Genomic DNA, 15,509 nt, shown 5'->3' with positions numbered 1-15,509 from the left:
TTTGATCCTGTCTTCCCTGATCCTCCCCGTCTTCCACTGTCCCCAATCTATCACCTGATAGAGTCAGGGGACAAGCTGCCCATGCTGACGCTTGTGTATTGCTAAACCGTTTTTTTTCTTGGGAGGGTGCATGTGATCAGCACAGGGCCAATCAGCACTGCCCAGACAGAGGGTCAGGGGTCCCGCAGCCTCATTGGATAGTCACAGGAGCATAAAAACTCCTCATACAAGCGTTAACCAGACATGGATAGAAGTCACAGGACTGCTCTAACAGCTGAAGAGAAAAGGTATTTAGCAGTTTATATTTACTAAAACTATTGCATTTCCATGTTCTGTGAAAAGGTATTTAGCAGTTTATATTTACTAAAACTATTGCATTTCCATGTTCTGTGAAAAGGTATTTAGCAGTTTATATTTACTAAAACTATTGCATTTCCATGTCCTGTGTACTGTGAAAGACCAGATATAGCGAATACAGGGTCCTGGGTTTAGTAACACGTTAACCAAATTAAGCTAAAACCAGTACTAGTGACTTGGATAGCAGAGTGTAAACATTCCAGCTTTGAAACGGAATAAGCTCCACACAGTTAAATTAATTGATAGAGCGAGTCTAAAACCACATTCTTTGATTAATAGACTGTATAGCCAGCTTACAAATGGTGGCTTAAAAAGGATACTTCTCCTGCCCCCATCATCCCAGTTTTTTTAATCCACCCTGTTATGAGCATTGTCTTCAACCCAAATGCTCATCTGCCCAGCAGTTCCAGCGTTGGCCTGTTATAATCTGCTGTTCAGGTGCTGCAGCCCAGATCCCACACCACCACATTTCCTGCTGATATCACCAGTAAGAAGCAGCTATGTATCAGATCACATCAGAGAAAAACATTGTGCCGGGGCAATATATTTTTGCATTAAAAAAAAAAAAAAAGGAAAACTCCTTTTTGGGACCAAAGGCCCCCTTTAACTTACCAGCAGATTTCGTTTTTAGCTCCTCTTGTGTTTTAGCTAGTTCAGATGTCACTTGCAGCAATTTGTTTTCCAGCTGAGTAATGGTCTGTGGATCATCATCGATAGCTGTAATATGATGATGAGCCTCTTCTGCTTGCTTTTTGATTGCTTCCAGGTCATTCTGCATAGAAGAGAAGAGCCCTTGAAGTGGTATGCTGGGTTCATCAACCTAGTGAGGAGAAAGTAATATTTGTCTCCCACAGGGTCATTAGAAAACATGCTTTACCATGAAAGGTCCTTCTTTTTCACTCTGAACTCAATCCATCTGCATGTTTTTCTCCACATACGGAGAAAAAAGGTTTCTCAACATAGGACAGTTTAGAAGAAAGCCTGCCACACAACATCTAACCTGTTTAAACCAAAGCTCCTAACTAGTAGTGAATGTGACTGGCTTGTATATGAAGCTGTACTGATTAGCACAACCTCAGAACTAAAACAGTTCCTTAGAGTTTTTATAGTGGCAGCCTACCTGTATTGAATGTAAGCCACAGCAGAGTGGCATCATACCGTACATTACAGAACACCGGTCCCTCCGCTCTGTTCTCATGATTTCATTTCTTATTGCTTGCTAAATGAACTGTAAGCAGTTATGCTAGGGCTGTCCTTACAGCTTTGTTTGCTAGTGTCCAATTACCTGAAAGTAGAAGCTATTTACAGGTCCATGAAACAAAATGGGATTTTTGTACTTACCGTAAAATCTATTTCTCCGAGTTCGACAGACACAGCGCTCCATAAATCATAACTACTGGGTTATATTGACAGCAGGAGTAGGACTAGGCAGAACAAAAACAAACCCGGCTACGCCCATGGGCCATCCTCAGCTTGGTATATAACCCCCCTCTCTGCTCTAGGTAATCAATTTAGTAGCAAGCAGTATTCGAAGTATTAGAACTCCAGAGAGGGATGGGTGCTGTGTCCATCGAACTCAGAGAAATGGATTTTACGGTAAGTACAAAAATACCATTTTCTCTTTTGTTTATCAACGGACACATCGCTCCATAAATCATAACTATTGGGACATTCAAAAGCAGTGCCAAAAAGAAAATGAGGGGTGAAGAAAATAACCCAAGGCTAAACCTCAGTGCCCTTAACCAGGACACAGCAGCCCAGTTTGAGAAATAAAAGTTTAAAAGAAAAAACACCCCTCAAGAGGGAACAGCCCCTCTTAAACAGCAGCCTGCAAAACTTTGCGGCAAAAAGAAGAATCCGCAGATGCCATGCATCTTCCTTATTGAATTTTGTGAAGGTATGCACAGACAACCAAGTGGCCACCTTGCAAACTTGCGATCTTTAAGACGGAAGGCCCATAAGGCACTCAGCGCCCCGGTAGAATACGCCGTGACAGGGAAAGGTGGAACCTGACCTTTAATGGAATAGGCCTGAGTCACTGTCTGTCTGAGCCATCTGGAGATGGTACCCGAAGAAGAAGAGGCCAGCCCTTTTCTTGGTCCGTCCCTAACCACAAAAAGCAAGTCTGACCTCCGACAGGACTCAGTAGCTGCCAGATACACCCAATGCGCATGAACCACATCCAAGGTATGCAAAGCAAATTCCTTGGGATGAGCCTACTTGGGACAAAAGGAAGGCAACACAATGTTCTCATTCAAATGGAAGTCAGAGACAACTTTGAGCAGGAATGATGGACAGGGACGAAGAACCACTTTATCCCAATGGACCACCAAATCGGGACATCGACACGATAATGACACTGATTCCGATACCGTGCGGGCCAAGGTAATAGCCACCAAGAATTTCACCTTCTGGGATAACGTAGGCAAGGCAATCGCCTGAATATTCTCAAATGGAGGTTTCTGGAGAACTGAAAGTACTAAATTTAAATCCCATGGCGACAAGAGACCGTACAGGTGGAACCATGTTTTAAACCCCCTGAATGAAGGTACGAACTAAAGAGTGTGTGGCTAGGGGTCGCTGAAAGAAGATTGCCAGGGCAGACACCTAGCCCTTGATGGTACTCAAGGCCAACTTCTGATCAATGCCCTGTTGAAAAAAAGGTTAAGATCCGAGCGACAGAAAAGGATCGAGGATGAGCGCCAATCGACTCACACCAAGAAACGTACGCTTTCTACGTACGATGGTGTATCTTGCTGGAAGACCACTTCCTCACCTTCACCATAGTAGGGATCACTGATCCAGAAAGACCTCTATCCCCAAGTACCGGGCTTTCAACAGCGAAGCCTTTAAAACCAGCGACTGTAAAGCAAGATGGTATATCAGCCCTTGGGACAACTGGTCTTCTCTGAGAGGGAGCCCCCAAGAGACGTTTATGGCCACCAGACTGATTGGAAGATCCTCGCAGGAATTGTGAAAGAAGCCTCAGCCAAGGAGAATACTGGCCTTACTGTGGCCCTTGGATGCATGTGGCGTCTGCCAGAGGAACCAGTGATCTTGCCACAAACCTCAGTATCCTCCTGTGGAGCCGAACCTGCTAAAGGTGCTGCATGTAGAACAGTGTAAACAGAACTGTCTTGATGGTGGATACCACTAGACTCAGAACCTGTATGCAAAATGGGAGAGAGAACTATCTGTGTGACAGCAGCCGGTGAATTACGGCCTGTGGTTCCTGAAGTTTGTCAAGAGGAAAGCCCACCATGGTCAGAATTTGAATCAGACCTAGGTAAATCAAATCCCTGGACAGGGATGGGGGGAACCTTAGTTAGTTCAGACATCACCTGAACCTTTGCAGGAATTAAATCCGCACAAGGAGACTCAGGACCTAAAAAACCTGAAAAAGGACAAGCTTTGTCCCCCTTTCTGGTTACCCCCAAAATAATCCGCCGACCCCAATAATGGGTGGGGGCACACCTTCATGCTGGAGACGTCTTGTCTGCGGGTCCGGAGAAGCTAGCTCTAGGCTTACCAGTCCAAGGATGCTTGGAACCTCCAGGGGAAAAGTTTTACGGCAAGTCAAAAATCTAATTTTCTCTTTCGTTCATTGACGGACACAGCTCCTGATTCTACTTAACCATAGGGACATCCCAAAGCAGTGTCAAACATGAGGGGTGGGAAACAGCAGAAAAAAAATTCCCAAGGCTAACCAGTGCACTTTGACAGGGAAAAGGAGGAACCTGACCCTTGATGCAATAGGCCTGAACCACCGTCTGATCAATCTGGAAATGGTCGCAAACAAAGCGGACAACTCTTTGAAAAGATTCGTTCGTGAGCACAAAGAGAGTCTGATTTCCTAAAAGACTCTGTAGCTGTCAGGTACACCCTAATTGCCCGAACCGCATCCAAGGCATGCAAGGCAATTTCCTTTGGATGTTTAGGCCTGGGACACAGGGGAGACCGCACAATGTATTTATTCAAATGACAGTCAGAGACCACTGTAGGAAGGAATGGCGGACAGAGGCTAAAGCACCACCATATCCTTGGGAATCACCATAGGGTGAACAACAGGATAACGCCGCCAGTTCCAACACCCTGCCCCCCAGAGGTGATAGCCACCAAAGAAGGCCATCTTCTGGGGCAGCGAAGCAGGGATACCTCCCGAACATTTTCAAAGGCAAGCTTCTGTAGAGCTGAAAGCACCACATTTAGATTCTAGGGTGGCGAGGGAGCCCACACTGAAGGAACCAAATAGTCGGACACCCCGAAGAAAAGGTAAGCACCAGGGAGTGTGGGGCCAAAGGTCGTTGGAAAAAGATTGGCGAAAAACGAAATCTGGCCCTTGATGGTACTCTGTTCAACCCCCTGTTCAGGAAGGTTACGATCCGATCCACCGAGAAGGAGGATGAACCCCGAGAGACTCACACCACGCAATGTATGTTTTCCACGTACGATGATAGATCTTCTTGAAGTAAATTTCCTAGCTTTTAACAGCATAGGAATCACAGACTCAGACAAACTTCCATCCTTCAGCACCTGGCGTTCAACAAAAAAGCCGTCAAAGCCAGCGGCCATCAAGCAGGATGAGAGATTGGTCCTTGGGCAGATCCTCCCTGAGAAGAAGTCCCCAAGGAGCATTGGCAATTAGCCTGCACCAGATCGGCTTACCACGGCCAGGGAGGCCAGTCTGGAGCCATTAGAATGACCGGAATCCCTTCTACCTGGATCCTGCACAGGAGTCATGGCAGAAGTTTGAGAGGCTGGAACGAATCAGTCAGCCCACCTTAGAATGCCAGCTACTTACCGAGCCGCCAGGACACTTCTTGTGCCCCCATGGTGATTGGTATAGACCACCGTCGTGGCATTGTCCAAATGAATTCATACTGTAAACCCCTGAAGACAAAATTTCCCAATGAGCCAGACAAAGTCTGATCGCTCGAGGCTCCAGTATATTAATTGGCAGTCTGGACTCTGCCTCTGTGCTGAGGATGCCTTCCCACCCGGACAGGCTGGCATCCATGGTGACATCCATGGTGACAGTACGGGGGGGGGGGGGGGGGGGGGGGAGGACACCTGTCGAAGTGCCGGAGAACAAAGCCAACTCTAAAGACAGTGGACCGTTTTCCAGCTTACCAGAATCTCTTTAAGCAGAGATCTTGTGTGGAACTGTGTAAACATACCGCCTTGAGGGTGGACACCATCAGGCCCAGCACCTGCAAGCAAGCCCAGAGGGATGACCGTCTGCTGAACAACAGAAGCTGAATTGCCTCCTGCAATGTCTGGAGTTTTTCCCCGAGGAAGAAACACTCCGGCTGAGGCCGAGTCTTAAGTCAGACCCAGATAGTCAAGTATTTGTAGACAGAACCAAAAGCAGATTCCTGGAGGTTCAGCATCCAACCAAACTCCCTCAGAGTTCGCAGAGCAATCTCCAGTTGGCCATCAGAGCAGTCGGAGACTCCGGTCACATAAGATGATTGTCCAGGTACCCCAGTACCACAATCCCCCGCTGACTCAAGAAATGCCAGCAGTGGGGCCAACACTCTTTTGAAGACCCGAGCAGCAGTGGCGAGACCAAGGTCAACGCCACAAACGAATACTCCCCACCCACGGCAAAACAAAGGAAGCGCTGGTGACCAGCACATATTAGAATGTGCAGGTAGGTGTTCTATATGTCGATATAAGCGAGAAGAAATCCCAGAGGTAGGGACGCCACTACCGTGTGAATGGACTCCATTCAGAAATACTGTACTTGCACAAAGCAGTTTAGCGCTTTGAGGTCCAAAATTGGACCTATCTTGCCTTCCTTCCTGGGGACTGTAAGGAGGTTTGAGTAAAAACTGAAAACGTTCCGAAGTCGGAACCGGAACACTCACCCTTGAAGTAACAAGTCTTGCACTGCCCCAAAGAGAAGTGCAGGTTGGAAGGAAAGAACCTTTCCAGAGGGGAAGACCGAACTCGATCTTGAAGCCTGCCCTTACAACTGCGTTGACCAACTTGTCCTGTACCAGGGAGCTCCATGGATCCGTCAGATACGTCCATCAGAAACGGGTGAGGGCGCCCCTGTATGCAGAGGCAGCCTTGTGCGCAGATATGGAAGAGCCCGCTCGTGACTTGCCAGACCAGGTCCTCTTGGAACCTCTGGTGGAGGCCCTGACTTTTGATCCCTCCCTGAGAGACGAAAAGGCCTCTTATGAGCCAAGGAGAATGACCCACATCTACGATGGGGCTCCTTGCCCTTGGTAGCCTGCGGAAGAAGAGTACCCTTCCACCCCCAGCAAGACCCTTAGCGATATCATCCAAGGAAGCTCCAAACAGGCGATCCCCTACAAGGGGGAGATCAGATAAGGCTTACTTTGAAGTCTCGTCCGCAGACCAGTACTTCAGCCAGATAATATGCTGAAGGACCACTGCTGATACTGACGACCAAGAAAGGAGCCGCATCGAAAAAGGCATAGACAGGGGGAAGCAGTTTCCCCTCCAGGTTCTGGCATAAAACTTTAGCCCACTCAGTCAGAGTTTACGACGCCAGGGCAATAGTAAATACCGGCCTAAGTTCCGAACCAGCCACAGTGAGCATATGGCGGGCCAGAGCCTCCACCCTCCTATCAGCCAGATCTTTAAAGGCCGGGGGCTCCACAACCAGAATTAGGGGGCTCCACAACCAGAATTAAGCTTTATTTAACCTTTAAACTGACTAGTCCACTACAGGTGGGACCATCCACCTTTAATGCTGTTATCCTCAAAGGACACTACATTGTAGGGCCTGTGGGTGCCAAGAAGTGACCGACATCTCAGACGCAGCATCAGCCGCAACCTCCAATTTCAAAGTGTCACACACTGACACAAACAGTGCATCCACCACCTGGGCGTGTATTCAAGTTTTCCTGCCTAGGCTACTCCTGATGGGAGGAGTATAAATCCACTCAGCTCATTGAGATAAGGCTGAGTCTGTCGACGGAAGATAGAGAAATTGGATTTTTGTCTTACCGTAAAATCCTTTTCTCCGAGTTAAAGGGGTTGTAAACCCAGGAAAAAAAAAAACCCTGCAAGACAAAGGCATAATGAGCTAGTATGCATCGCATACTAGCCAATTATGAATTACTTACCTTAGAATGAAGCCCCGTCACGGACCCCCGGACACCGCTGCGGGCGCTGACATGATCCCACGGCGTCTCTTCCGGGTTTGGCGGCTTCGGCGCTGTGATTGGCCGGAGCCGCGATGACCTCAATCCCGCGCATGCGCGCGGGAGCTATTTTCCGGCAAGCTGCCGGCAAGGGAAGCTGAAGGCCCGCCGGACCTTCAGAGCGCATGCGCCGCTCGTGCGAGCGGCTGCATGCACTGCAAATATCTCCTAAACCGTGCCGGTTTAGGAGATATTAATTGTACCTACAGGTAAGCCTTATCATAGGCTTACCTGTAGTTAAAAGTTAAAAAAATCGTGATACTACCACTTTAATTGATAGACAGTCTCTGATCTTCATATCAGTAGCTTATACTGCCCCCTACAGGAGTAGGACACTATGCAGAAGAAAGTTCTTGCTACACCTATGGGCAGTCCCAGGGGGCATACCCTCTCTCCCCGCTATAGGATGTCAGTTTTGTATCAAAGCAGTGTGAGAAAAATAATACCAACCCAACTCAAATAGAGGGGCAGGTACTGCGACCGTCAATGAACTCAGAGAAAAGGATTTTACGGTAAGACAAAAACTGAATTTTTGCAAAATCTTACCGTAAAATTCCTTTCTCTGAGTCCTCCGACAGTTGCCGCCCCTTCCCAATTCGTCACCAATGGGTATTGACCTTTGCTCCGCAGGAGTAGCTAGGCAACAAGAATTGTTAATACAAAGCTTTTAACATAGACACACCCCTAGGGGCTGTCCCCTCAGTCAATACCTCCCTGCACCAGCATTCCCAACTCAGTTTGGTAGCATAGCAGTAAGAGTACACAAAAACCCCAAAAGAGGGGCGGGGGGGCGGCGACTGTCGGAGGACTCAGAGAAAGGAATTTTACGGTAAGATTTTACAAAAATTCCGTTTTCTCTTACGTCCTCCGACAGTCGCCGCCCCTTCCCAATTCGTCACCAATGGGACGTCCCAAAGCAGTGTAGACATGAGGGGTGGGAGACGCAACCGCAGAAAAGGCAACGCAGTACCCACATCAGAGAAAGGAACCTTACCATAGTAAGAGAACCAACTGGGCAACAGGAAAACGTGCTCAACAGGAGCAACAACCCAGGAAAAACAAGTAACCCAGGGGTAAAACACCCCAACAACCAAGGGCCCATGAAAACAAGGGTCCCTAGGAGACTGCCGCAGTGAGAACTTTACGGCCAAAGGAGGCATCAGCCGAAGCCTGAACATCCACCTTATAGAATTTTGAGAAAGTGTGAACGGACGACAAAGTCGCCGCCTTACACACCTGGGCCACAGAAGCCTGATGCCGGAACGCCCAAGACGTACTCAAAGACCTGGTAGAGTGCACCTTCACAGGGAAGGGAGGAACCTTCCCCTTCAAGGCATAGGCTTGTTCAATGATCTGTCTGATCCATTTGGCGATAGTCGCAGCCGACGCCGCCATGCCCTTCCGAGGTCCCTCAGGAAGGACAAAGAGAGAATCTGACTTGCGAAAAGATTTTGTGGACGACAGGTAAACTCTGATCGCCCGGACAACATCCAAGGAATGCAAGGCAACCTCCTTCGAATGCTTAGGCTTCGCGCAGAGCGAAGGCAAGACAATGTCTTCATTCAGGTGAAATTCCGAGATCCTTTTCGGAAGGAAAGATGGGTTAGGCCGCAGGACCACCTTATCCTTGTGGACCACCAGGTAGGGAGAATTGCAGGACAAAGCTGCCAGCTCCGACACCCTGCGAGCCGAAGTGATCGCCACCAAAAAGGCAACCTTCTTGGACAACAGAGACAACGAGATCTCCCTGATCTTTTCAAAGGGAGCCTGTTGCAACACGGACAGAACCAAGTTCAAGTCCCATGGAGGTATAGGGTCCCTCCTAGGAGGGGCCAAGTGTCGCACCCCCTGAACAAAGGTGCTAACCAATGAATTAGACGCCATAGGGCGTTGAAAGAGAACGGCCAGCGCAGAAATCTGACCCTTAATTGTGGCCAGCACCAAACGCTGGTCCACTCCAGTTTGGAGGAAAGCCAACACTCTCAACACCGAGTATGAGCGAGGGGAAAACCCCCTGGACTCACACCAGGCAAAGTATGCTTTCCAAGTACGGTAGTAAATTTTACCCGAAGAGGCTTTTCTGGCCTTGATCAAAGTGGGAATGACCTCAGGGGAGAGACCCCTATCCTTCAGGACCTGGCTTTCAACAGCCAGGCCGTTAAAGCCAGCGACTGTAAAGCAGGATGGAATATCGGCCCTTGAGACAGGGGATCTTCCCGAAGTGGTAGACGCCACGGAGCGTCGACTGCCAGATTTACGAGATCTGCGTACCAGGACCGGCGAGGCCAGTCCGGCGCTACCAGAATCACCGTGTGCGGTTCCGAGGCTAACCTGCGAAGAAGCCTGGACAGCAGCTGAATCGGTGGAAAGGCATACATCAGACGATACTGATGCCAGGGCGCCACTAACGCCTCTGAGGCGTCTGCCCGAGGATCGCGCGTCCTTGCCACGAACCTTTCCACCTTGTTGTTCAGACGAGATGCGAACAGGTCCACATCTGGGGAACCCCACTTCGCGCACAACATCTGGAAGACATCCGGGTGGAGAGACCATTCTCCCTGGTCCAGGGTCTGGCGACTCAGATAATCCGCCTGCCAGTTCTCCACCCCCGGTATGTGAACTGCCGTAATCGCCGGGATGTGTTTCTCGGCCCAAGACAGAATGTCGGCTACTTCCCGAGCCGCTCGGACACTCCTGGTGCCCCCTTGGTGGTTGATGTAAGCCACCGCGGTGGCATTGTCCGTCTGAACCCGAACCGGACGGCCCCGAAGCCGGTCCGTCCATCGCAGAAGGCAAAGCTTTATTGCTCTTAAGTCCAGAATGTTGATCGGGAGGGAGGACTCCTCCTCCGACCAAGTTCCCTGGGCGGACAGAACGCCCAGACCACCACCCCAGCCCGACAGGCTGGAATCCGTGGTGAGCACCGTCCACGACAATGGATGAAAAGACTTGCCCCCCGACACCGCCGGGGACTGGAGCCACCACAGAAGACCCCTTCTGGTGTCTTGGCTCAACGAGATCCGCAGATCCAGGGATTGCGGCCGCCCGTCCCACTCGGTCAGAATCTCCGCCTGGAGACCCCGCGTGTGAAACTGGGCAAAAGGGATCGCCTCGAAAGACGAAACCATTAGACCTAGACATCTCATGCATGTCCGAAGAGACGAGTGTCGGTTGTCCCTGAGGGACCTGAAATCGTCCTGAAGAGTCCGAAGCTTGTCCTCCGGCAGGAAGACCTTCGCTTGGACAGAGTCCAGAATCATTCCCAGGTAGGGAAGGCGAACCGAAGGACACAGAGTCGACTTCGGAATGTTTATGGTCCAACCGAACTCCTGCAGAGTCCGCATCGTGGTGGACAGGTCGGCCACCAGGCTGACTGGCGTTTGACCGTATCAGGATATCGTCCAGATACCCCAAGACAGCAATGCCCTGTGCTCGCAACAGGGCCAGAACCGGCGCCAGCACTTTGGTAAAAACCCACGGAGCCGAAGCGAGACAGAAAGGTAACGCCACGAATTGGTAATGATCCTCCGCAATGGCGAATCGAAGGTACCTCTGGTGACCCTCGAAAATGGGGATGTGTAGGTACGCATCCTTCAGATCGATGGAGGCCATGAATTCCCCCGGACTCAGGGCAGCCACCACTGAGAGCAGGGATTCCATGCGAAACTTGCGAACCCGCACAAAGCGGTTCAGAGCTTTCAAGTCCAGAATCGGACGCACTTTGCCCTCCTTTCTGGGCACAGTGAACAGATTGGAGTAAAACCCCCGAAATCTGTCCCGATGAGGCACCGGGACCACCACCCCCTGGGCCCGCAGGTCCCGCACCGCCAGGTGCAAATCCTGCAAGCGCTCCGGAGACAGCTGAAGATTTGAGGGGAAAAAATCTGCCCGCCGGCCGAGAGAGAAATTCGATCTTGTAACCAGATCGAACGATTTCCTGAACCCACCTGTCCCGAACGCGGGCCAGCCAAGGTCGTAGGAAACCGCGCAGACGTCCCCCCATCCCAGAAACGGGTGAGGGCGCACTTCAGGCGGAAGTGGTATGGGAAGTCGAACCGGACTGGCCGGACTTCTGCTTCCCTGCCCACGGCTTCTTTTGGGAGCCTTGGCCTTTGAAGGGCTTGCCCTTGGACTGCGACCGAAAGGCACGAAAGGACCCCTGAGAGGACCTAGACGAGGAATTCCGCTTGCCACGAAAAGATTTATGCTTGAAAGACTGGGGCAGGAGAGTACTCTTGCCCCCCGTAACCCCTTTTATCAGGGTATCCAAAGCCTCGCCAAAAAGGCGAGACCCCGCGTAGGGAAAATCCGCCAGCGTCTTGCGAGATGATTGGTCGACCGACCAATTCTTCAGCCAAATCAGACAATGGTTCAGTACCGCCACGCTGGACAGGCGTGCAGCCAAGGGAGCTAAATTCAAGTCCGCATCACACAAGTACATGACACCCTGATGGATCTGGGCCACCATAGCCAACGTGGTAGGCGGAGCGGAATCAGCCGCCAAGGTGCGCCTGAGCATCTTGGTCCAATCAGCAACAGCCTGCGCCGCCATAATGGAAGCAAAAATAGGCTTCAGCATAGAACCAGCCACCATATAGGCATGACGGGCAAGAGACTCTATTCTCCTGTCCGTAGGGTCCCGGAAAACCGGAGGGCACCGCAGTAGCTTTGTTCAAAACAGCTACCGCGTGATCCACCGGAGGCGCCACACACCAACGCTCGTCGGTGGCAGGCGCAAACGGATAAAGTAATCTAAACTTATTTGGCACAGTAAAAGGCTGCTTTAAATTGCGCCACTGGTCATTAACCGTATGGTGAAATTCAGCAGGGCAGGGAAAAACCTGCGCTGATTTGCGAGCCCTCTGTGTTCCGAAAGCAGACATCCTAGCAGGAGGAGTAGGCTCATCCTCCAAGTGCAAGGTGTCCTTTATGGAGGCAATCAGCTCATTCATGAGTGCAAGCTCTTCAGGCGAGCCAGGGGGAGAAACATCAACCCCCTGCACCTCAGGCTCTCCCTCAGACCCCGCAAGGTCCAAAGATGAGCGGGACCCTGAGAAGGGCACGCCAGCCCCAGCAGCCATATCACCCTCTGAATCAGAGGAAATGGATAACCTGGCCCTTTTCTCGGATCGTTCAGCCAGCAGCATCTGCACCTGAGACACCAAGGAAGCCACTACAGTGGTCAGATCGGCCCCCTCGGAGGGTGCAGCAGCCCCCTGGTCCCCCACCAGGGCGGGGGGAAACTTGCTATCCTGAGAATCCATGCCCCAGTACAGAAAAGCAATAAAAGGTACTGGCCCTTTAAAACCACGGCGAGCGCAGCCCACCGCACACTGCTGTATGCACTGACCCCGCAGGGATAGACAAACACTGAGCAAGGAATGACAGGACAGACAGGTAAAAACCTGGAGAGAGCACACCAGACTGCTGCCACCGATCGCTGTTCCCGGGGAAAGAGGAAGTGATGCAATGCTGACTGATAGATATAGCCTATGGAAGGCTCCAGCAAAATGGCCGCTCGGCAGAGGAAAAAGGCTACAATAAAATGGCGCCGCCATGTGTATGGACAGTATCGTTCGCCAAAATGGCGGCGAATGGCACCAAAACACGGCGCTGCATAGAGACAGGGCCGGTCACAGTATACAGTCAAATAAAATGGCGGATCGCCGCAGCGATCATCGCACACACACGTCTGCACTCAAACTGCACCCAGAGCACAATAAAACAGCAGAGCAGGATGGCCCCCCCCCCCTCGCAGCCCACAGGCATGCAGCCACACAGGGATCTGACAGGGAGCCCGCAGTTACACAGACATGGAGGGTATACACAGCCACAGACTGACACCCATACAGAAGGTCCCCACACAGAAGGTGCTTACCGTACCAGATGGCGTGGGGAGCAGTCTCCAGCGACAAACCGCTATCAGGGCAGACAGGGAGTGCCGCAGCCAGGACGCTTGTGGACCGCAGTCATGGCGTCCAGTGAGGTAGCCACCTCACAGGCAGCATCCCTGCAGCGAACAGGGATGGGTCGTTCAATGTGCCAGGGTAAAACCTAAGCTGAACGCTCGATGGCAGGCTGGGGATCCATCTGGCTATCAGCCCTGGGAAGCAGGGCGGCCAGTCCGAGACCCAGCTCCGCATGATGATTCTTCATCAGAAGATCCCTAAACTAAGGCTGACAAAATAACAGCTAGCAAGGAAAAGAGAAAAAAACTCAAAGTAAAATCAAAGAAAGGGTAGAAGGCTGAGACTGAGCCCCAGCACAGGATAGCCAACTACTCCTAAGCTAGGCAAAGACAAACTTAGTTGGGAATGCTGGTGCAGGGAGGTATTGACTGAGGGGATAGCCCCTAGGGGTGTGTCTATGTTAAAAGCTTTGTATTAACAATTCTTGTTGCCTAGCTACTCCTGCGGAGCAAAGGTCAATACCCATTGGTGACAAATTGGGAAGGGGCGGCGACTGTCGGAGGACGTAAGAGAAAATCCAATTTTCTCTATCGTTCATTGACAGACGCAGTCTCTGATCTTCCTATCAGTAAGGACGTCCCAAAGCAGTGCCATAAAAATGAGGGGTGAGAACAGCAGAAAAAGAAGTCCCCAAGGCTTAATCATAGCCAACAAGGCAACATAGGACTTATCAGAACAACAAGATGAGACCCACCTGAAAAAAACCTTAAACACCCTCAAGAGACTGAAAACACCCTTAAACAGCAGCCTGCTAAACTTTTTGGCCAAAAGAGGCATCAGCAGATGCCAGCACATCCACCTTGTAAAACTTTGTAAAAGTATGAACAGACGACCAGGTAACTGCCTTGCAAACCTGAAGCACAGATGCCTGATAGCGAAAAGCTCAGGAAGCACTAAGCGCCCGAGTAGAATGCACCTTAACAGGTAACGGTGGAACCGGACTCCTAATTGAATAAGCCTGCACAACTGTCTGATCCCCTTAGAAATAGTCGCAGCAGACACATGCAGCCCTTTCTTTGGGCCATCCGTGTGTACAAAGAGCAAATCTGGCTTTCCAAAAGAGTCCGTAGTCGCCAAGTACACCCTGAGTGCCCAAACCACATCCAAAAGTAAGTAATGCAATTTCCTTAGGATGTTTAGGCTTAGGACACAAAGAGGGTAACACGATGTCCTCATTTAAGTGAAAACTGGAAACCACCGTCGGAAGGACGGACGGATCTGGACGAAGTACAACTTTATCCCTGTGAACCACCAGATAGGGAAGACAGGACAACGCCGCCAGTTCCGACACCCTGCGTGCAGAAGTAATATCCACCAAGAAGTCCACCTTCTGGGATTGGGAGATTCCTCTGCTTACTCCAATATTTTCAAAGGGAGGTTTCTGGAAAACCGACAGCACCAAATTAAGATCCCAAGGTGTCAGTGGAGGTTGCACCGGAGGCACCAAGTGTCACACCCCCTGGATAAAGCTACGTACCAGGGAATGGGCAGTCAGTGGCCTTTGGAAGAAAATTGCCAAGGCCAAAACCTGACCCTTGATAGAACTCAAGGCCAACTTTTGCAACTCCCCGTTGTCACCAAGAGCAAGGGGGAACCCCAAGTGGAGATTCACACCACGCAATATACGACTTCCATGTACAGTGATAGAACTTCCTAGAAGTCGCTTTCCTCACTTTAAGCAGAGTAAGAATCACTGAAGCAGACAAACCCCTGTCCTTCAGCACCTGGCTTTCAACAGCCAAGCCGTCAAAGCCAGCGACTGTAAAGGAGGATGGAAGATTGGCCCTCGAGACAGTTGATCCTCTCTGAGAGGAAGTCTCCAAGGAGCGTCTGCGACTAGCCTGACCAGGTCGGCATATCAAGCTCAGCGAGCCCAGTCCAGGGCCACAAGAATGACCGGAATCCCTTCCGCCTCGATCCTGGGAAAAAGTCTTCGCAGAAATTTGAGAGGAGGAAATATCAGTAGATACTGACCCCACGGGGCCTCCAGCGCGTCCGGAGA

General features: G+C 50.7%; 1 protein-coding gene across 1 annotated transcript in view; it reads right to left on the bottom strand.

The window, feature by feature from the left end:
- KIF20B (kinesin family member 20B) overlaps nucleotides 1-15,509 on the bottom strand; it is a 197,980-nt gene that overhangs the window by 112,718 nt on the left and 69,753 nt on the right. Inside the window, exon 15 of the mRNA XM_082266726.1 lies at nucleotides 970-1,177. Within this exon, the coding sequence (XP_082122852.1) occupies nucleotides 970-1,177 (208 nt within the window). The remainder of the gene's footprint in view (nucleotides 1-969; nucleotides 1,178-15,509) is intronic.

The sequence above is a fragment of the Pelophylax lessonae genome (genome assembly GCF_965119305.1).
Source record: "Pelophylax lessonae genome assembly, chromosome: 9".
Taxonomy (NCBI): Eukaryota; Metazoa; Chordata; class Amphibia; order Anura; family Ranidae; genus Pelophylax; species Pelophylax lessonae.
Note: the sequence above shows the minus strand (reverse complement) of the source record. Positions and strands in the feature narration are given on the sequence as shown.